Genomic DNA, 24,366 nt, shown 5'->3' with positions numbered 1-24,366 from the left:
TATATATATATATATATATATATATATATATATACACACCTAATTAATTGTATCAAAATTATTATGTTTCTGAAAAAAAAAACATCACAGAATCCACACTGCACATAATTAAAGCTAAAACATCAATCGGAGTGGGTTTAATTTAGTGTTTCAAAGCATTCATATTTCACAGAAAATAACACATTTCCAGCAGATAAAAATGGGAAAAACATCGGTTGGTATGTTATTAAGCCTTGAATTTAAACTGATCATACATAAAAGAGTTGCAGCTATTGTGAGTTATTAGTTTGGATCTCTTATCATGACTTCACTTCCTTGCATACCTGGTAATCCACAGGCCTTCCCGCAGTAGGCTCCATCTTAATATCTGGCTTTGATCTGGAACATATTATAGGATAATAATTTAATACTATTAGCCTTGCATACACTGTCAGAACAAAATGAGTATTGTACCAAATCACTGAGGTGGTCCCCTTAAGCATGAAAGAGCCCTTAATGTGTGCTCTTTCATAGAGTCGTTCATAAGACTATTGCCCCAACAATGACTAAATACACAGTTAAGTACCCTTTGTTTCTGAAAATGAAGTTATGAAGTCTAAACTGTAATAGGTCCTTTTGGGCAACAACAACACATTTGAATTCTGAGAGTGGATCTACCTCTTGTTGGAGACATTAGTGGTCACTGCAGTAACAGAGGCCAGGGAGATACTGTCAGGATCACGCTTTTTCATGCCTTTGTGGTCAATATCCTCTGTTTCCAAGATGGCAGGATCATCTAGGCACAACCATAAAATTACATTAAGGGCAGTAATATATGCATTAACGTTCAGACTTTCAGACAAAGCATTATTACTTTTTGTACAAAGCAAGAAAGTCATAATCATCTGGATTCATAATGGAATGCTAAGCAGCTTTTAAAAGTAGATAGCATAACAATCTGCACTGGCAAAAATCCTCTACCTATAATTGCTGGCAAGCATGCAGACAACGAAAGTTCAGTGTGACCAATTATTCCTGTATTTGTGCTATTGCAAAAACATTCAATGGCTATTTAAAAATTTAGACAATTACCTTTCTTGTGGTTGTCTTTGGAGCTGCGAACCTTTCCAAGCTTCATGGCTGAAAACACTCCTTTCCCTGCTCTAAAGTATACAAAGACAATATACAGTTCAAAAAAAAGAAATTGGATATATAAGACATAAAATATATGTCTGGATATACTAAATAAATATATACACACTGTATACATCATCACTTGAGAAGCAAATGTTTAATTAATTCTTTCCAATGTATATTCATATTTCATAACGCATATGTTATTATTTATTTATTTATTTTAAGGAGCAAAAGCCCAATAATTACAGAAGGTTTGAAACGCCATAAAAACGAGGAATTATGCTAATAAATGCATTTAACATGTATAATTATTAACATAGTTCCAATGCATACATAATCTCCAGTAAGAAATATTGTGGTTGGTGTTTTCACAATGGAAAGTTTTTAGCACATAAACACGTCAGCCATTTCCCAGAGAAAAAAAACAGTTACAATAGCACTGGCCTTATCCGGTAACACAGCACTGATATTATACTGCTCAAATATCAGCAGTATTACAAAAGGCTGATGATGTCACAGCCTGGCCCGACAAATGCTTGGGTTTAATAATTAAAGAAGATGGGTACAGTTGTCCAATTAGCTGCTGATATGGATCAATGTCAAAGTACAGAAAGCAATCCACACCACTTTTTACCTGCTATTGTTCAAGCAAAATTGTCAGGAAGGCATAGTCAATTATATAGATATCAAGGGGGAAAAAAATTTGGATTTTATCAAACAATTTAATTCAATCAAAACATGGTTCATAGTGTGCAAATTAAAAGCTCATAATTTTTGTAAATTGTAACATTATAGACAAAAACTTAACTTTCTCAACAAGCTATTAAATGACACAGATGGTGCAGGCATAAGTTACACAAACTGACCAGAAGTAAAGGACAGTTTGCTATAGAATGAAGAAGGCAACTGAACCCAGTTTGAAGAAAATGCTAATTCTCAAGATGCTACAAGTATTAGCTGTATAAACCACTCTTTGAATTTAGAATAAGAAATACAATACAGGAATACAGTATAGATAGATAGATAGATAGATAGATAGATAGATAGATAGATAGATAGATAGATAGATAGATAGATAGATAGATAGATAGATAGATAGATAGATAGATAGATAGATAGATAGATAGATAGATTCAAATTAGACTTTAAAATTCAGTTATCATGTGCTACCTTTATTGACAAGTACAAAAATAGAAATGCACAGAACCACCTTTATCAGAGTAAAGAAAGCCAAAAACCTTGTTAAATCCACACATTCAGTGTTAATTTTCTAAACATCAACACCGTAGAAGATAATTAACCACATATTATTTAATAAAGTCTGAAAAAACTATAACAATAGGGTACAATCAAATACAGCAAAAATTCGCATTAACAAAGAAACAGGGCTATAGCTTTGGTTCCACAAATTATTTGTTCAGAACAAAAAAACAATAAAATGAACTAAAGCTCAGAGGTACATACCATACACACTGTGTACTTCTCTGTGTCCAAGGGGCCCCTGAAAATTGGAACCTGTGAGCAGCTGGCAGACTATGTGTTCATTTCACCTGTCTAATACCCGAAGAGTCACTACTGAGAGGAAGAGGGGGGTCACCAATAAGCAGGAAACCCGAGATGGTATTAAAATAAATAAAGGTGTGCATGCGCACATGCACACACACACACACACACACACACACACACACACACACACACACACACACACACACACACACACACACACACACACACAACTAAAACTGTGGTCAATAATTTAGCTCCAGCTAAATGGTGCTGTGGGGAAAAGTGTATACAAAGAAACAAAAATCATTCACCAACAACATACACAACAGTAAGGAACTTAAAGTATTGCCATGGAGGTACGGTTTCATGTTAAGCTCAAGCCAGAGACTTAGACTGTAATTAGACATTATATCATAATACGACAATCAGTAGTTGAAACTGGGAACATGAGAAAAATGGGATGTTTGATTAAATATTTGACTGAATGAATCATTTAGCAGCGAATATATATATATATATATATATATATATATATATATATATATATATATATATATATATATATATATATATATATATATATATATATATATACACACACACACACACACAATAGAGTCCAGAACACAATAACCTGTTACACCACAAAATATCAATTGAATCCATTTCAATTTCGATGTCAGCTTTATTTGCAGAAAACGTTCAAAAATATATAATAATACCTTCTTATGGTGTAGATTTAGAGCCCTAATGAGCAACCTGGAGGTGACAGTACCAAGGAATTTTTTTGGAAGAAACCTTACATTAATTGTATGATGGAACACTCAAATCTGACTTTTTACTACCAGTGGTGTGAATAGGAAAATCATTCAGCCAGAGGAAATTAATACAAAAATATATGTATGATTTAAAGCTCACCCTACCCTATTCACACTTCAGATTTTTTACTATCTATGTCTTTTTTTCGAATCCACTAATACCATTTGAAAATTAGAATCAGGTATAATATCACAATAAAATGTATTTCATATAATTACTTCTGTCATGGTCACTTTTATGAAATATGACTAATTTCCTCTGCTTTTTAATTGTAGTTAGCCTGCTGGAAAGTCATATGTACTCATATGATAAATATCTTATAATAAATTTTTTTTAATGAAATTAGTTTTACACTCATTTAAGTATGATGCGATACCTAATTCATTTTGTTTTTAGCAAAAAACATTTTGTTTTTATTTCCAGTTTCTTGCAATAACTGAATTACAACTATATGAATAATAGTTGTTATTAATCAATATATTAAATAAAGTCTAAACAAGGTTAGCAAAATTAAACTCAATTAAATTGAAACAAGGTTTTTGCCAATTAAAAAAAAATAACTGTTAAAATTACTCTATTTAAAGAGAAATACATTCTGCAGGACCAGCTGTATCATTAATAATTCAGCAGTTCCAAGGAGTCCTGAATCACCTTCTACTTATTGTACACAAAGCACTTTGTTATTTACCACTGTCTTTTTTACACACCTGAATGGCTGGTTAGTTTCTTATTCAATGAGTCAGTTGTTCTAAAAGTAGCACAAAAAATTCATGGTGAGTAATAATTTACTGCTAAATACTAAAGTAGTTTTGTGTGAAATCGATAGCAAAGTTTTTAAAGAGCTTTAAAAAAATATAATTAAAGTCTAGACTCAAGTAGTTTGGACACATCAATAAGATACAGAATACAAACATCTGTACAGCTTTGTATATATACTTATATTTTTCAATATAAAAATATAAGTATATATATATATATATATATATATATATATATATATATATATATATATATATATATATATATATATATATATATATATATATATATATATATATATATTATACTTCTTTCATATTTTTCCAAGTCGTCTGCTAGGTGAAAAACAGTGAACCAAGCCATTTTGCTGATTATATTCATAAGTATATATTTACTTTAACTTAATTTTGTAGTATAAAACCCAGGAATAGAATGAAATTTAAAAAGTTGGTTAATATCATGTTTTGCACAGAGCAGATGATTATAATAAAGTGTGTGTGGATGTGCGTGGGGGTCAAAATAGTTTATGAAGAAAAAAATAACTTCTGAGTTCTGGTAGAAGCAGCTGCAAACAGAAGTCACATAATTATTTGAATGGAGTACCTAAATACAAATTTTGTTACTGTAAACCCCAAATTTTTTGAAACTATAAGTAAACATGCATAATGCATACCAGGGAGCTATAAGAAATATTTAGGGACAACATTCTTAGGGTTTGGTTATTAAAATTTCCATCTGAAATCATTATTATCAAACATTATTTAAAAATAGTAAAAGTATGATACAACTATGACCCTACCTAGGGGAATCTGTCCACCAAAACTGGCCTAACATCCCATGACATCCTTCTCTATGAGTACAGCTTAACTTGACACATTACCTGTCAACATATTAACATGACAAAGATCAAGATCAAGGTACGTTCCTCTGTACCTGTGCTACAGTATATTTCCCTTTGCTTTTCTATTACATGTAGAGAAAATGTATGGTCACCTCCAGATTTTAGGAGAGCGGAGGGAAGTAATACGTACATAAAGAAAACACACACATGTCAAAGTTACTTTCACCCAGAGGACACATTAAGATAATTCACCACTGAAATACAAACAGCTGGTGTATATCTATATACATATTTATTTATTGAATAAAAATACAGTCTGCCCACATAATTAAAATAAATTGTTTTGATATGTTAGATCCAGAGGATAAAGATAGGACAGACAGATATAGTAAAAAACTATAGGTCGACATGTCAGCTCAAAGACATGAAGCCCAAAGTTTATTTCCATCCACATTTATGCAAGCTCAGTTAAGTGTGATATAAATGATCACAATCAATTCCTCTCTTCAAAAACATACTATGGATGTGCAATTCCAAATAATAATACATTTACAATGTTACGGCATCATGTTTTTATTAAGAGGTGGTCTAGAGTAGGTTTGAATGTTCCTCTGTTCTGGAGGATCCACCCAAGTCAGCAGCAGGCATTTATTTCAGACTATGAAACTATCAGATAGGCAAGAGCAGATATGAAGAATCAGCTTATGCCCAATCTGATTAAGAATGCAGCAATATTAGACAAGCAAAATCTTGTCTACACACACTTACACACTTACAACACACACACACACACACACACACACACACACACACACACACACACACACACACACACACACACACACACACACACTTTGACATGTTTGTAAAAGACCCCAGCCTCTCTGTAACCAGGGCAACTCCAGCAGTAAACGTACATTACATAAGCCCTCTATTACACTGTAACAGTAATGCACACAGGTTCACTGCTATGTGGATAAATTGCCCCTTTGTTATGAACTTATTGTTTAAAACATGAAGCATGAAGCATGAGTTATGAGATGATGCGATAACTAATAGGATTTGACAGCATAATTATTAACACCACTCTAATCCATTTGGGGCAGCTGCTAAGAGGAGATGTAAAGAATGAAAGAAAACATTACTGTGGGGAAGAGAGAAAAATGAAAAAGTGATTAGCACAAAGAAATGAAAGACATCTGCACAACATAAGAAAAAAGAAGTGATAATGCAAGACAGAGCTTCGGAAGAAACTTTTTTTTATAATGCTTGAACAAAAAAGTAATTGAAAACATTAAAGAGACAAGTACAAAAGGTTCAATCAGACCACATTTTTCATCATGTTCTTCCTGGAGGACCCCTGTAGCTATAATATTAACAATTAGGAATAAACTGGAAATTGGATGCAAATTAGACCTGTCTGTTGTATTTTGCTTGTTGTACTTTGAGTAATTTTAGAGAGCATTTATTATTTAAGTTTATGTCCTAGGGCTTCTTAGTAAACACATCAGTGATTTTATGGTCTCTGAGGGAATTAAGGAAATGTAGGATCAGACATAAACTGACCTCTAGAGCCTGCTGTCTACCTAATAAGATGTTCAGGTATGAACAGGGAAAAAAAGCAAAGAGGTTACTGCTAAACTAAGATAAATATTCACACACTTTCATTATTATGAATTCCTTATTGTTCCAGACCTCACACACTGTTCCAGCAGATTATCCATACAAAGACACAAGTTAAAATAGCACTGTTGTAACCTAAATAGCATGTCTGATGGATGAGCATGTCTGTTGAATCCAGGAGGCTTTAGTGAAAATCAATACCACATTGCACACTCTATTCAGTGAAAAAACACCCCCATAGAGCTTATTTTGGATATTAGTCATCAAGGATCCATTAGTGAGCAACATCTCAAACCAACACAGCCACCATATGTTATTTAAAACATGATTTTTAACAAGTATAAACAGTATGTAGGATATTATAAACTGCATGCAAAGTACAACTTTGCATATTGTATTAAAAAATTGTCACAGTTTAACACTGTGCAGTTCATTATTCTTGTAAATTAAAAGTATAGACAATCTGCAACATCTCTCTGCACAATATAAATTTTACACTGATTTCATGAAAGTGTTGTGTACTGTAAAGTCCATAGCATAGAATAGCATGAGGAGAAAACTTAAAACAAATAACATTCCAGTGACTACTGGTTGAAACATTTTTTTGCCACAAGTATAATGTGATGATCATAGTAAAAACAATGATTTGCACTCATATCTCATACTGGATTCAAGATGATTTACATTATTGAATGCTGGTCTAGTTGGCCAGCACCGTTTTCCTAGTTTGTTGGTTGTTATCAGTGTGCATTGTGCTAGTTAAATAAATAAATTTAGCAGATGCTATACATAACAATTATGCTTTTCCTGTGCTACAATGTACTAGTCACCAGTGATTTTTATCATCACCATCATCATCATTTAGCAAACATTGATTTTTAGGAATCTAAGACACTCACTTCCTTAAATTGGGAATACTGTGGGTCGATCGTCCTGGAGATGTCCCTGAGCTCTGGCTGTGTACTGACAGCAGACTTTCTGTTTCAAACTGAAACATACCATCATCAGGAACGTCAAGGAACTCCCCATCATTCCAGGGCCTCAGACTCCCATCCATTGGCTGGTACTTGATGTCTATAGAGATATTTGTCTGCAAAAACAGAAGGTTATTAATCTAATTAAGAGCAATAAAACATTTCCTTAGTAACAACTGATTTGTTTTACATAAGTCCTGTGCATAAATTTTTTATACACATTTCATTCCAAGTCATTTCATTATATTCATGATTTTATTTCAGTATGTATCACTGATGCTTGTGTTTTCTGTCTTCTTCAGATAAAATTACAATCCAAATTTCCTAGATTGCTAATTTGTACTCCCTTATTTTAGACACGCCACTGATTTTGCAGGTAGATGCTCTTGCCATAAAAAAGTTTTGACAGTTGCTACTTGTGTTTTTGACAGATGCCACTTTCCTAGCACCTTCTGCTAAAAGTAAATGCTTCTGAAGGATCTCAAAAAAGCTTGGCATGGGTATAAATAAATTCATAACCATAAACAAAAAAAAAAAAAAACTTTGAAAGAATAAAAAGATGTTACAATGTCACAAAGGTATAAGGCAACTTTAAATTACCACTTGCATTCTTAGTAAAAGAGCAAGCTTTATGTACACTATTACCATAATTTCCATAATAATCTAGTGGTAAATTGCATAAACTTTCATACATAAACACATATATTAATTTAATTTACCATCCGGGCACAGATACATGTGACAAACTTTATTAAAAACATTGTGCAGTTTGCATCAAGGGCAGTTGTCTCCATCTTTTGTATTTACAGTACTAGAGTATGCCGCCTCCTGTCCTCTTTTTCACCCACTATCATTAATGTCATGTGTGTATAAACACTAAGACCTTTTCTTTATACCTTTTGGAAAATTCTTGTCAGTGGCAGTCAGCGTAAAAATTTCAATACAATAAAACATGCAGAAGATTATAAATAAGCTCAACAGTAATCTGTATAAATTTGTACTCAAACTGAGTACTGAGAATTGTGAGAAGTTAGTAGTGATGTGTGCATGTATGTGTGTGTGTGTGTGTGTGTGTGTGTGTGTGTGTGTGTGTGTGTGTGTGTGTGTGTGTGTGTGTGTGTGTGTGCACGTGTGTATGTCAGCTTACTTCATGATTAACTTACAGCAAAAGTAGTGTTAGCTAAAGTGTCTAAAGTGTCTAATGTATCAGTCTGGCATGTGAGATGTGGTTAAATATGTCCTGCTAGGATGGCCAAACTGGCATTGAAATGCTGGCATCAGTTACCTTCTCCGCTTATGTTTACATACTCCGGAGTGGAAGAACATGAAATCGTTTGGCCTCTGCTCTGTAATCTAGCTCTCCAGAGACTGAGTCATAGGGAACCAGAGAGCTTGCCTGACCTCATGACTTAGTGTATACTACATGTGGCTGTGGTATACACTTTAAACATCAGCCTCTATTTAACTTCCCTGCACGATTTTTACACTGCCATGTATTTGGTTGTTTCAATAGGATGATATATTTTGAAATACATTTGAATGTATGGAATTCAAGAGTTTTTGAAGCATGTATTTTCAGTGCAGATGTGTTTTACTGGTTAATATTCATCTATTGCTATTTTGGTTAAGTTTCGGGCATTTTCTTCTTCTTTTGGGTCATAAAGTAATAAACTGTGCTGATGTGTCTGGATTGGGGAGTGATATTCAGAATCTGCAGAGTTACTGGTACTTAATTTGGTCCAAATTACATATTGCCTTTCTCAGACCTTCCTATATAAGGTGGGCACAAAGCACAAGGATATGATGGTAAATCATGTCCTATTTCCTAAAACCATATTTCCTCTTTATGTTCACTATTTATCACCTTAAACAAAAAATCTACTTCAACCACATCCTAATAAATTATTACAATATCATTATTTATTCTGTAACAAATAACAATGATTATTCAGTTGTGTCTATTAAAGGCCAATTGACAATGTATGATGGATCTTTTAAACCCACACTTATAATATTCATCATGAGAACACACTGATCTGTCCCATTAAAGCATTAAGCTCTATTGTAACCCATCTAAAGACAATTAATTTGCATATTAGTAAGAAGAACCGGTGCTGTCAGGGAATCAACAGCATTCACTATCAAATTTGCAAGAGCTCTATTTGATCTATGTTTAGGGACACTTTGAAAAAGATTATCTCAAACATTAAATGGTCCAATAACTTTACATACTTCTAAATATACTCACTAATCACTTTAAAAGGAACAAGTAGAAATACATATGCCTGCTCATTCACACACTCCTCTGATCAGCACAATACATCAAATCATGAAAATACATGTCATGAGCATTAGTTACTGCATCACATCAAACTTTTAAATGTAAAAAAATTCTGTTTAATCATGGCCTGCTTGTTGGTGCAAGACAAGCTTAAAGTTAATAAAGAATTTAATGCAGAATAATCTGTAGACGTTACACAAAATGGTACAAAATAAAATCCACTGAGCAGTACTTCTGCAGAAGAAAATGCTTAATTGATGAGAGAGGCCAGCGGATAGTGACCAGACTGGTTTAAGCTGACAGGAAGGTTATGGTAACTCATATAAACATTCTTTATTCCCATGGTCAGTTGGAACGTATCAAGATGTCAAACCTTTAAGCGGATGAGTTGCAACATCAGACAACCACATCAGGTTCTATACCTTTCAGCCAGTCAGCCCCAAGGTACAAACTCATCAAAACCAAATACTGCTGTCTTTTTTCAGTATTCAATTGTCCAGGTTTTGTGACCTCTTTCATCAAAGTTTCCTTCAGTGGAAGTTCACTATGTTTTTTTACACTATTCTATTTAAACTCCAGAGACTGTTGTCTGTGAAAGTCTCAGAAGATCAGCAATTGCTAAAATATTTACAGTAGCCTGTCAGGAACAACACCAATCCAAAGTCATGTTTTTACCCAATTCTGATTATTTGCATTATGCTGGTAATATGTGAATGACTGATCAGTTCACAAACTATGTTACTTGCCTTAAGGCCAGACTGCAAAATGTACATAAGGGACCTTTCTGAGGTGAAATAGCTGCTCTTTGTATGTGACTGAAGTATGTGTGAAACTCTGTCTAAACTCTGTGTCACTAATGTTTATTGTATAATAATGTATTCATTCAAACCCAGAAATCTTTCCATTTGCACCTCATTAGCACATTTGTCATTAAGATTAAGCAAAACTATTCGATGCCACAATATTGTGCTTTATTTCTTTTGTGTTCCGAGTATCACCTGATATAAATAGTGTCTGAACAGCAAACCACACTGTGTACTTCTTTATCAATTTTCTATCAATATAATGAGTGGGTACTGAATATACATTTGCATATACTGTATGTATTATATATTTGAATATACAGTATATAATTTTTGTAATTAATTAGCACAAATAATATGTGCTTATGTATTGGGAAATGTGCTAAAACTTGTATGGTTTAACACTAATTGTATGTGACACAGTCTATACACCATTCTGTGACCATCATATTGTATTAGACAGCTGAATTAATAAAGTCTAGAAGGCAGTGTCTCTTTGAGTTGATACAAAACAAAACTGATGAAATGTTTAGTCAGTGATTTTCTTTCCCTTGTGAATTTATTCTCTTTAACTGAAGCAGACTGCAATAATGTCAGGCAGTTCAGTCAAAGTCAATAGAAGCTTAAGAGAAGCAAAAACTAATAAACCACCCCCAGGTCTGTACCATCTTTTTTACAGCTCTAACTCATAACCCTGACACAGACAGATGACGATGGAAATCCCACTGTAAATCACTTGCAATGTGCCAGGGAGAGATAAGCTGCTTTTGAGACTGTTTGGAAAGCACATGTGGGCTTTAAATGGCAAGCAAGTCTTAAGTTCCATGGAGCAAGCAGAAGTGTCTACAGATAGGTAAAGGCTTTCACTAATGACAGAAGGGAGGATGCAGTGCAGTGTAGTACATGTAGTCATATAATGTCTGCTATTTCACATGTTGTTGGCCCAGTACAGCCTAACGTTTTTTATCAATATCTACACACACACACACACACACACACACACACACACACACACACACACACACACACACACACACACACACACACACACACACACACACTCACACTAATTCTCACCAAAACTGATGTGTTGTTGTCATCAGTAAGAGTGTCTGACACCTCCAAATGGCCTTCTTCCACCACCTTCTGCAGGACCATACGAAAAGTCCCAATCAACCTAAAACCGAACATAAAACATAAAAAATGAATCCATTGAAAAAGCCTTATAATTCCATCTTTCTTTAGCCTCTCCTTTGGAGACATATTGAGTCTACTGTACATCTAGTCATGGTATTTACTTAAAGGCTCTCAGTCTTGACATCTGTATGAGAGCAATGCACAAACACAAACACACATTTAAATAAAAGCTCACAAACACCATCTTTAAGAATAGTCTAGTGTTTTCTTTTAAAATTTATTACATGGGGATTTTAATTAAGTGACAAATTAAATATACTATAATAATGTAAAACACAATATACTCAAACTAGATGGCAAAATACTGATACTCAAAACATCTTGATTTATATATTTAAAAAAAGATAAATAAATAGATTGACTTAATGCAGTGTGACTTCACAAGATGCTTATTTCAGTCATGAAAATTTTAAATACTCCATTACAATGAATGTGTGGGAATGCAACATGCTCTTTGTTTAATGGAAATTATATACTGAATAATTGATGCTTTTTCTCACACACCGTAAAATGTGATACAAACCCTTTAAAACTAGGTCAGCGTGATTGCTGAATTTATTTATTTATTTATTTATTTATTTATTTTCTATGCTAACTACTAACATTATTGTAATTAGCATAATATGTGTATAAATTGCGGTGCTGACGATATGCAGATTTTTCTGAAAGTTGTATCTTTCAGGCTGGAAAGAAACCACAAACAATAACACCAGTAAGTCGCTTTTTTCTCATAAACTCTAGACTGTCTTTTAGTGTACAGACCTGCACAAGTGAATAATTCACTGATCTGGGATCAGGTTCTAACTCCTGATGTGTTTTTCAAAAGACCATCTATGCATTATTGATCTTCCACGCAACTAACAATTGACTTTTATCTGCTTTATAATTTAATTCAATCTCTCTTTATAGGACATGGCTTGGTGAATCGGGGAATTCACAGTCATTGTCCTTCGTCTGATCAGTTTATTCCATGCTTGGCTGAGAACAGACGTTTCATAGGAAGATGACTGAACAAAATACATGCTTGCCACAGTTTCCAGGTAACAGCACTGGCCAGTTATACTACATCCCCAAGCTGTCATCAACCCACATGTGCTGAAAACGAGGAACAATATTTACACAAAAGTGTAATGAAACCTAATTATTGTACAGGATATAATGAGAAATGTCCAATCCAATTCATCAATATCGTAATATAGTGATGAGAAATGTGTGTTTAAATTAGATATATGTTATACTCTTGAAGAAAATACTTTTTGCCTATCCTTAAGTAGTACCTTTAATTAAATTCTATAAAATGACCATGATTTGTGAACTGTAATATGCCATTTGAGACATTGTTACTATGCTGCTACAGGACAATTATTTCTAGGTTTCCAAATGTGCTGGTACACATTTCTCTATCCTGCTGCTATGGACACTGTTCGCCACATAAATTGCTTGCCAGACTAAATAAATGTTGGACCCCAATCCAAAGTCAGCAGATCAAACAGAGCAGTGAAATACTATATCAGAATTGATCAATGTTTGGGAAAAAACAGTCATGTTTCAGCCATTGCAGTTTACTACATATAACAAGCTATACATCTGTACAGTAAAAACTTTCATCAAAAGGAAAAGTACACAATTATCAAGACTTTTAGCCCAGTTTCATATGTGTGAATTATATACTTCAAGACACATCATAAAGAAAGTAAAGAAAAGTCAAGCCTGCTGTTACTGTTATTCAGTTAACTATGTAAAAATAAATTAACAAAAAAATAAAAATGTTACTATGTATCAAGCTAAAAACTGGTGTCTGTTAATAAAATGTGGTTACAGCAGCACAAAATTCAATAACCATGAACTTATCACTAATAGCTATGCATTTACAGGTAACTTTTGTCATTATTCAGTCATGCATGTTGCCAGTTGTAAGCATGGAAATTTAAATAGCTGAATCTTCACAATTTATAGTTGAATGTGCCTGGTGCAGAGTCTACAGTGAACAGACCAATGCTTGCATTGAGATTTAGTTGTATGCTACAACTAAACAGCAATGTTAAACTCTTTTTCAGCTGCCATATAATCCAAAAAACATTCGTCTGTTCTACTGTTTAGATAGTGTGCTGTTTCTTAAATGTTAAACTGATGGTCTCACAATGTAACACATTTCCACTTCATGTAGTTTTGTGTACTATGTTACTGCATTGAGAGAAGCACCATGGTATTTAGAAAATATCATGCGAGACATCTTCCATCCCAGCAGTGAAGGTCACACTTACCTGAATTCTACCATAACATAAATCTGAAGTATTCCAACTGTGAGGCGACTGCATTAGCACTGATGCCTTGGCATTATCTATACTGAGTAGGTTCCAAGTTATGTTCATTTTTATTTCCTTGACATGCTTTGAATTTTAAGGTTCATCTCTGTATTTCTTTCCAAATTCCAATCTGACCTTTTGATTTCTAATGCTAATTGCTTCTTGTTTTACATAGCCTCTATATTTCCGCTCTCAAACGCCCTTAGTTTACAGCAAAAAATACAAATCCCAGAAAGAATTGGCCTTGATGTTCCAAAAATTTTTGAAGAGAACTGAATATGAAGTCTGGAAACAATACTAGAATCAAGATTAGATCATGCAGGGCGAAATCAGTGTTAAAATACTCACAAAACAGACTATGTGAGGCTGATGAATTGATTTAAAATAGTAATACATCATGTTGTATAACCATGTCCACACATCTTTTCGGATATTTAAATTTGACATTTTGCTCCAGAGAGATGATATCTGTTGCTTGATGTGCAATGTTTTATGGTTCATCATCACTGTTCTTTGATCAGTGGCTGCTCTGAAAATAAGGAGACAGCTACAGCGCCACCACCTGGTTATTTCTGAACTGTCAATATTGCTTCCATTTAAGTTCTGTTAGGAAATTGATGTTAAAAGCAAACTCATTTTAAAATTATTGAATTTACTGTACATATAAAGATAGTGACTATACTATTATAAAGTGGTGGTTTAAAGTTGTAGACTGTATTCAGTACATTCTAACTGCAATGCTACATGCATTTTATGTTAAACATAAAATAAACTCAAAATGAAAACAAACAAAAAACTATTAGGAATATTGGAAAATAAATCTTCCACAAGTAACATAACATTAATGTTTTGCCTGTTATTAAAAAAAAAAAAACTCATCAGGCACACAGCAAGCCACCAATCAAGCTTGGCAGTGGTGGATTTAGGCAGAAAAATCATTGTTTTGTTTTGTTTGTTATTTTTTACAGCTCATTTGCACGGTCGTATCAATTATTATATTATGTCATGGTCAATGAACCAGTGCCCACCACGTGGAAAAGTTCCCTCACTCATACACTCAGAAAAGAGAGGCGGAAGTTGGCTGACATTAGATCAGAAAGGACAACTGAACCCAAATTAAAATTATTTTATTACAAAATAAAAGGGTCTAAACTCTCAGGGGCCCGAAAGAAAAGAAAAAAAGGGGAAACGTACAAAAGATGCAGCTCTATCACTCATCTCGTTATTAAGATAGTAAAATATAATAGATTTAAGGAAATTATAGGCTAAAAACTATATATCACTTAGGTTATGCTGTGTTGTCTATACTTTTATGCATGGAGCAACAATATTTCTATTAGCTGCATAACATTATAATTTATAGTATGTAGTTTATCATAATGTGTGTAGTTTATTAATTTGGTTACCTTTATTTAAGGTGATAAAGGTTTACTGGGATTGTACTGAATAGGTCCTGAACTGTCAGTATGGGGAATCTCCAGGTTTTTTTTTACCCCTGTTCCCTCTGCATGCAGCCACAACAACAGTAACGTAAAAATAGAAGTGTTATGTGGTCGCAGATAAGAAACTGACAAAGGTGTTAAGAAGTAATTAGACAGCCAAGAGGCATGTGCATTTAGGAAGTTTGTACTTAAGCCATTGTCTATGTAGTTCATTGGTGCCTTGACATGACAATGTTATGTAAGCAAGTATGTGTAATGGACATGAAGTCTACAGTAAGGCAAAAGAGGCAAAAAATCAATAAGCAAACCTGCTCATGGCAGTGGCAGTGACTCATGCCAGCAGGGGCACAGTAACATAAGAACATGCTCTCTCTCTCTTTTTTTCTCTCTCTCTCTCTCTCTCTCTCTCTCTCTCTCTCTCTCTCTCTCTCTCTCTCTCTCTTTCTCTCCCTCTCTCTTTCTCTCTCTCTCTCACACACACACACACACACACACACACACACACACACACACACGCACACACACACACACACGCACACACACACACACACACACACACACACACACACACACACACACACACACAAACCCAACTGCTTGGCACAGATTCGACACACCTTTTAGCAGCCACTCACAGAGGCTGTGGCTAAATTATGAGTCTAAAACTAACAACTATCCCCTATTTAACCCCACACCCCCTTCTGAAATGTTATATGATTTCTGAGCTGCCTTTCCTCATAGGGGCTCATCTATCTATCTATCTATCTATCTATCTATCTATCTATCTATCTATCTATCTATCTATCTATCTATCTATCTATCTATCTATCTATCTATCTATCTATCTATCTATCTAACAAATATAAAAACAAATTAATACAAACACAAAAAGCAGGGAAAATATGGTCAGTGCTTCATAATTCATCCTTCATCCTAATCATGTTTTGTTGGAGAAAGTAGTACACCAAAACAGTTCACGTTTAAGTGATTTCACTCACCATGTCACGTGTTGCCAGGATCAAAGGAATCTGGCTTTGATCCTTCCGAATCAACAGTGCGGGTGGCTACAGCTTAGAATACATGCTGCGTAAATCTGTCGCTTTAACCAATCAGATTTCGAGTTGACGACATTGAAGCCAACTGCAAGGTTTCTAATAATGTCCGCAATTTTCACGTAGTTTGATTGGATAGTCAGCACTAGTCGGAGAGTGCAAACCGCATCTGTAACAAACTGCACAAACTCAAATATATTTGTGTGGATTTAATAGCTGGGTTTTTTTTTTTGCATTCCATATTGGATGACAGAGGAGAAGAAATTGATTTGGTCACAAATATACTTACAAGGACATTTACAAGATGTACTTTTCGAAAAAAGAAATCAGAAAGGTCAAAAGAGTTCAAAACAGTTGTTAAGCTTTTTCATAAACTATTTGTACTTTTGCATTTTCTTGCCTGTTGAATTTGCACAAAAGCACACAATTTGTTTTAATTTAAAAAACCCTGGAAAACCGTAATGCACTGAAAAAAATGCACAGAAAACCTAGGATGGACAGTATTTCTGTCAATTTATTAGGTTAATGTTGATGCTTTTGCTGGTGATAATGTATGTGGCGCAGTAAAGGAAATCTTTTATGCATAATATTAATGGGTTGTACAGTTGTAATTTATAATGATAGTATTTTGAATTTACAGTTTTTCTCAGTCGTTTTGGAGCATTTCTCAGATCAGAAATAAAATTCTCAAAACTACTTGTTCAAACTCCACATCATTTAGTCACTTGTGCTCATCATACGAATATTTCTCGTTGCTTTGATCAAATTGCAAATGCGTTTGTACATCATTTAATCGATTGTGTACAAGTGTCTGCTTTTTCCTACATTATCAGTTGTTTATGTCATGTTGTTCAAAATATATTATACTAGTTTCACCTAAATGGTCTTAACCCCCAAAACAATCAAGCACCAGTTCATTGCATAAGTCATTGAGTGCAAAATGGTTAAACCAGTTGTCAAAATTTGTCAAGCTCTTCTTCTTCACAGTTCTATTAAACTTTTGTGGTAAATGTGTCTTGAATGGATGAATTGTGCAGATGAACCTTGAATGTCACTAATGAAGGGGCGTGTTCACTTTCAGATCAACCAATAATCAACTAGTCCTCTAAAATAGGTCAAGGCTAAATCTCTTGAACCTTTACTGTAATTGGCGAGTGTATATAAAAAGAGCAAAACACAGACTAACAATTGTTGAAAATGGATGAACAACTAGGAAACGAACATGGTCGAGAGCCAAGAATAAGGATGCAGCTGGAAGGGTAAGGAGGCAAAATAGAGGAAGAGGAAGAAGAGGCCAGAGACATAGATATATTTCAGATTAAATTAGAGCCACTGTTGTGGACAATGTTGTCAGTCATGGCCTCACAGTGGTATTGCAAGGTATGATATCTGTTGTGATGTGGATGAAAATCAGTGGCCTGACAGACTGGGACATCAGGGGGTAGAGACAGATTGCACTGTTATAGTGCGGCATGCGCAGTTCTGCCTAAGAAGTGTTTCCTATGTTTACCTTTTGGAATTTTAATTTGTGTCTTTTTATTTTCTATCACAATGACATTACATTGAAATTTTTTAGTCAGTCCACCAGTAAAGAAAAATAAAAAAGTGTGAATCCTGTCCAGTCTCTTACGATCATAAATTTGTGCTGTTGAAATTCACAGTTGCCAATTCAGCCTCGTGCATTTTCAATACTTGTAATCCAAAACATAGATTACATCAGGAAATACTAAAATAAAGCATTGTCATATTGAAAAAATGACTAAACATTTTGACTATCTTGTTCGTAGACAATGATAAAAGGACTTGTCATTTTGATGGCAATGATATGTTCATGATATGAGAGAAGTACTAAGGATTTTGAGCAGAAAACAGGCTTTTGCAAGAAATCCAATGTATTGTGCTGTTTGTTCACGTTGTTTTGAGAATGCACTTACTGATTTGCAAATCTTAAGGATGATTCGAGAAATGCTTCAAAGCGGCTGAGAAAAACGGTAATTGATTTAGGTAGGACACCGAAAGCCTAGGTGTGAAATGCACGGCCCATCACTGACATGTTCTTTATTTAGCAGTAAGGTATAAAATCCACTCTGGGCAAAGATAAATAAAATAATATTAGAAAACTATAAATTCTGCCATTATATTGAGATTTCTCTCAAATATTAATTTATTCATCTCATCTCATTTTCTGAATAAGTTTAAGATAGAAACACTAAAAACCTTTTTAATTATATTTTTTGTCTTCATCTATACCAAAAGATTAATTATACCTTCAATTATTGGAGCTGAATGTACATGTATGTGTGAACCCATCAGAGCCTTTTAACACATCTTTAATATTAAATATTTATGTGTAAAACACTTTTTTATTAAGTGTTCATTTAGTCTTTTAGTTCTTAAAGATTTACAGACCTGTTGGTGAAGACCTTGCTGTAGTTATATATATGGATCTCCAACATCTCATTTCCATCCACTTTACTGGCAATTGGCCAACGAAATCCCTGAAAAGAAAAAAGAAAAAAAACAAAAACAATGCAACAATAAAATAAATGACAGATTTCCTCAGGCTCTAGGCTTAATAGCACAGGAGATAAATGAATGAATGAAAGAATAAATGAATGAGCACAAAGTCAAAAACACAGCAGTATAATTATTGACAGTGATATACTAGTCAACACATTTCTATCTCTATTCTTTATTGCTCTAACTTGCAGCACATCCTTCCCAGCTCAGTTCCTATGCCATGCCAATCGGTACAAATCCTTTTCTCCTTCCTTAGTGTCCAACTTCTCATAAAAGCTCCTTATTTGCCTTTTACTTTGCTTTTTCCACATCCCTCTTTACCTGTTGCTGCATCTTCTTGTACTCCTGCCTACTTTTCTCATCACTCAGCCAATCCCAATTCTCTTTCTCCAAACTCTTTCTCCTTATGCTCTCCTGTATTTCCTTATTTTACCACCACGTCTCTTTGTCTTCCTTTCTCTTTCCAGATGTCACACCAAGTACCTACCTAGCTGTCTCTCTATCACTTCTGCAGTAGTTGCCAATCATCTAGCACCTCTACAAAACCACCGAGCCCCTGACCTCTTCCCTAAATCACACACTACAGTCTTCCTCCTTCAGTTTCCACCATCTTATTCTTCTTTCAGTCCTCACTCTCCTCTTCTTCTTTACCTCCAAAACCATCCTACAGACACCATCCGATGCTGTCTAGCTACATTGTCCCATGCAAACACCTTACAGTCTCCAATCTTCTTCAGGTTGCATCTCCTGCATAGAACATAGTCCACCTGTGTGCACCTTCCTCCACTCTTATACGTCACCTTATCATCCTCCCTTTTCTTAAAATAAGTTTTCACCACTGCCATTTCCATCCTTTTAGCAAAATCTACCACCATTTGCCCTTCCACAGTCTTCTCCCTAAGACCATACCTACCCATCACCTCTTTATCACCTCTGTTCCCTTCACCAACATGGCCATTGAAGTCTGCTCCAATCACCAATCGTTCTTTCCTAGGTATATTCTCCACCACTTTATCTAACTCAATTGAGAATTTTTCCTTTTTCTTTATCTCGAAACCCACTTGTGGAGCAGGAAAACCTGCTTAATAAAAATTTGCTCACCAATAAAATATTTACAAAAGGAATCTAGTAACTAGCAAAAACCATGGGCATGAAATATGGCCACCACAGACCACATTTCCTACTCTCTGCGTTGCTCCCATTCACATGTTCTGACTAAATGCAAGTGTGCTCAATGACTATTTTAATATTAATAATTTTAATATTGACTTTTTTTTTGTTTTGTATTCACATTCATGTTTCTCACCTAACCCTATTTGAACATTTTATAGATCTCCTGACCTGTGTCTGTATAAGACTGAGAGTACAGCTCCTGTTTTGGACTTGTCTGTGGTGATTTCATGAAAGCTCTGCACTTGCATCTCTCTGTCCAAATATATATTTATAGATAGATAAAAACGTACACAGCAACGAAATGCAGTTTGGCATCTACCAGAAGTGCAAAATGTAGCAGTCGTGCAAAAGTGCAGATAAATATCTAGCATATTTACAGCAAGTGGTATATATATGAAAGTTTATACAGTGAATAAATATAAATGCTATAACAGTCAAGTCAAGTCAAGTCAAGTTGATTTGTATAGCGCTTTTCACAACAGACATTGTCTCAAAGCAGCTTTACACAAATCAACAGTTAAGGTGAATGGTGTGAATTTGTCCCTGATGTCCCTGATGACTGTGACAAGGAAAAACTCCCTTAGATGTTATGAAGAAGAAACCTTGAGAGGAACCAGACTCAAAAGGGGAACCCATCCTCATTTGGGTGACATCAAGAGTGTGATCATAAATCTTTCAACAATACAGAACACTGGAGCGTGAGAACTTACATGAGTACTGGAGTATAAGATTATAAGTGATGTTCTTTCTGCAGTCTTATACAGTCTATATGGTTAGTAGCTCCTAGTTTTATAAGCTCAGCATTTGTGATCATCACAGATCCAGCATCAGCTTCTCTATGCCAGAGCCTTTAAACACTCCAGGAGGTCCAATGTCAAAACTCCACACATGTAGTGGAATCCAAATGGCACTGGTACGTCTCTAGATGGTTCGGGATGTTTGCGAGTTTGGCATCTACTTCTTCAAAGGTCCGTAATCATCACGAGGTGGGAGGTGACTGGAGCTGGCCAAACCTCAGGGTGTCTCGGGATGGGGAGAGAAAGAGAAGCAGTGGAGAGGAATTAGCGTAGCTGCTGTTCATGATATTAACAGCACAAGTTGATAATGTGCATGTGATCAGATGTTCTGGAGCACAAGGTTATGATATGTGATGTGTGTTATGTGTAGGCTTTGCTAAAAAAAATTGTTTTTAATCTACACTTAAACTGGGTGAGTGTGTCTGAGCCCCGAACACTGTCAGGAAGACTATTCCAGTGTTTAGGAGCTAAATGCGAAAATGCCCTACCACCTTTAGTGGACTTTGCTATTCTAGGAACTACTAGAAGCCCAGAGTTTTGAGATCTCAGGGAGCGTGGCGGATTGTAGTGTGTTAAAAGACTGGATAGATACATGGGAGCCAAACCATTTAGTGCTTTATAAGTGAGAAGTAATAGTTTGTAGTCTATTCGAAACTTAACAGGAAGCCAATGTAGGGACGATAGGATTGGGGTTATGTGATCATATTTTCTTGACCTTGTGAGAACTCTGGCTGCTGCATTCTGGACTAACTGAAGCTTGTTTATTAATGATGCAGGACATCCACCTAGTAATGCATTACAGTAGTCTATTCTGGAGGTCATAAACGCATGGACGAGCTTCTCTGCATCGGATATAGACAACATGTTTCTTAACTTAGAAATATTTTTAAGGTGAAAGAAGGCTGTTTTTGTAACTTGGTTGATATGATATTTGAAAGACAAGTTGCTGTCTAAAATAACTCCCAGGTCTTTTACCGTTGAACTAGTGGTTACAGAACATCCGTCTAAATGCAGGTTGAGATGCTGGAGCTTTTGTATACTAGTTTTTGGGCCGATTTGCAAAATCTCAGTCTTATCAGAATTTAAAAGTAGAAAGTTATGGGTCATCCAATCTCTTATTTCCTTAACACACTCAGTTATCCGAGTTAATTGAGCTGTATCGCCTGGTTTAGATGAGATATATAGCTGAGTATCATCAGCATAACAATGAAAGCTAATTCCATGCCTTCTAATAATATTTCCTAACGGAAGCATGTATATTGTGAAGAGCAGGGGTCCTAGAACTGAACCTTGCGGCACGCCATAATTTACTTGCATTAGCCTGGATAGCTCTCCATTTAAATCTACGAAATGGTAACGATCGGACAGGTAGGATTTAAACCAGCTTAATGCCTGTGCAGTGCAGAGATGTGTGGACATACAGGAGTACATATATATATATATATATATATATATATATATATATATATATATATATATATATATATATATTTATATATATACATACAGTGAGGAAAATAAGTATTTGAACACCCTGCTATTTTTTGCAAGTTCTCCCACTTAGAAATAATGGAGGAGTCTGAAATTGTCATCGTAGGTGCATGTCCACTGTGAGAGACATAATCTAAAAAAAAAAAAAATCCAGAAATCACAATATGATTTTTAAACTATTTATTTGTATGATACAGCTGCAAATAAGTATTTGAACACCTGTCTATCAGCTAGAATTCTGACTCTCAAAGACCTGTTAGTCTGCCTTTAAAATGTCCCCCTCCACTACATTTATTAACCTAAATTAGATGCACCTGTTTGAGGTCGTTAGCTGCATAAAGACACCTGTCCACCCCATACAATCAGTAAGAATCCAACTACTAACATGGCCAAGACCAAAGAGCTGTCCAAAGACACTAGAGACAAAATTGTACATCTCCACAAGGCTGGAAAGGGCTACGGGGAAATTGCCAAGCAGCTTGGTGAGAAAAGGTCCACTGTTGGAGCAATCATTAGAAAATGGAAGAAGCTAAACATGACTGTCAATCTCCCTCGGACTGGGGCTTCATGCAAGATCTCACCTCGTGGGGTCTCAATGATCCTAAGGAAGGTGAGAAATTAGCCCAGAATTACACGGGGGGAGCTGGTCAATGATCTGAAAAGAGCTGGGACCACCGTTTCCAAGGTTACTGTTGGTAATACACGAAGACGTCATAATTTGAAATCATGCATGGCACCGAAGGTTCCCCTGCTTAAACCAGCACATGTCCAGGCACGTCTTAAGTTTGCCAATGACCATTTGGATGATCCAGAGGAGTCATGGGAGAAAGTCATGTGGTCAGATGAGACCAAAATAGAACTTTTGGGTCATAATTCCACTAAACGTGTTTGGAGGAAGAAGAATGATGAGTACCATCCAAAGAACACCATCCCTACTGTGAAGCATGGGGGTGGTGGCATCATGCTTTGGGGGTGTTTTTCTGCACATGGGACAGGGCGACTGCACTGTATTAAGGAGAGGATGACCGGGGCCATGTATTGCGAGATTTTGGGGAACAACCTCCTTCCCTCAGTTAGAGCATTGAAGATGGGTCGAGGCTGGGTCTTCCAACATGACAATGACCCAAAGCACACAGCCAGGATAACCAAGGATTGGCTCTGTAAGAAGCATATCAAGGTTCTGGCGTGGCCTAGCCAGTCTCCAGACCTAAACCCAATAGAGAATCTTTGGAGGGAGCTCAAACTCCGTGTTTGTCAGCGACAGGCCAGAAACCTGACTGATCTAGAGAAGATCTGTGTGGAGGAGTGGGCCAAAATCCCTCCTGCAGTGTGTGCAAACCTGGTGAAAAACTACAGGAAACGTTTGACCTCTGTAATTGCAAACAAAGGCTACTGTACCAAATATTAACATTGACTTTCTCAGGTGTTCAAATACTTATTTGCAGCTGTATCATACAAATAAATAGTTAAAAAATCATACATTGTGATTTCTGGATTTTTTTTTTTAGATTATGTCTCTCACAGTGGACATGCACCTACGATGACAATTTCAGACCCCTACTTGATTTCTAACTGGGATAACTTGCAAAATAGCAGGGTGTTCAAATACTTATTTTCCTCACTGTATATATATATATATATATATATATATATATATATATATATA

General features: G+C 35.2%; 1 protein-coding gene across 4 annotated transcripts in view; it reads right to left on the bottom strand.

Moving 5' to 3' along the window:
• Positions 1–24,366, bottom strand: part of otofa (otoferlin a) — a 66,225-nt gene that overhangs the window by 29,321 nt on the left and 12,538 nt on the right. For all 4 annotated transcript variants that reach the window (XM_083562185.1, XM_083562184.1, XM_083562187.1 and 1 more), the window contains exons 3-8: positions 19,129–19,217; positions 11,800–11,899; positions 7,564–7,754; positions 1,072–1,142; positions 658–775; positions 324–378 (exon numbers count right to left, since the gene is read on the bottom strand). In XM_083562185.1, coding sequence (XP_083418311.1) covers positions 324–378; positions 658–775; positions 1,072–1,142; positions 7,564–7,754; positions 11,800–11,899; positions 19,129–19,175 — 582 coding nt within the window. In that variant the 5' untranslated portion in view covers positions 19,176–19,217. The remainder of the gene's footprint in view (positions 1–323; positions 379–657; positions 776–1,071; positions 1,143–7,563; positions 7,755–11,799; positions 11,900–19,128; positions 19,218–24,366) is intronic.

This window comes from Silurus aristotelis (genome assembly GCF_946808225.1).
Source record: "Silurus aristotelis genome assembly, chromosome: 15".
In the NCBI taxonomy this organism is placed as follows: Eukaryota; Metazoa; Chordata; class Actinopteri; order Siluriformes; family Siluridae; genus Silurus; species Silurus aristotelis.
This window is presented reverse-complemented; position numbering and strand designations above follow the sequence as displayed.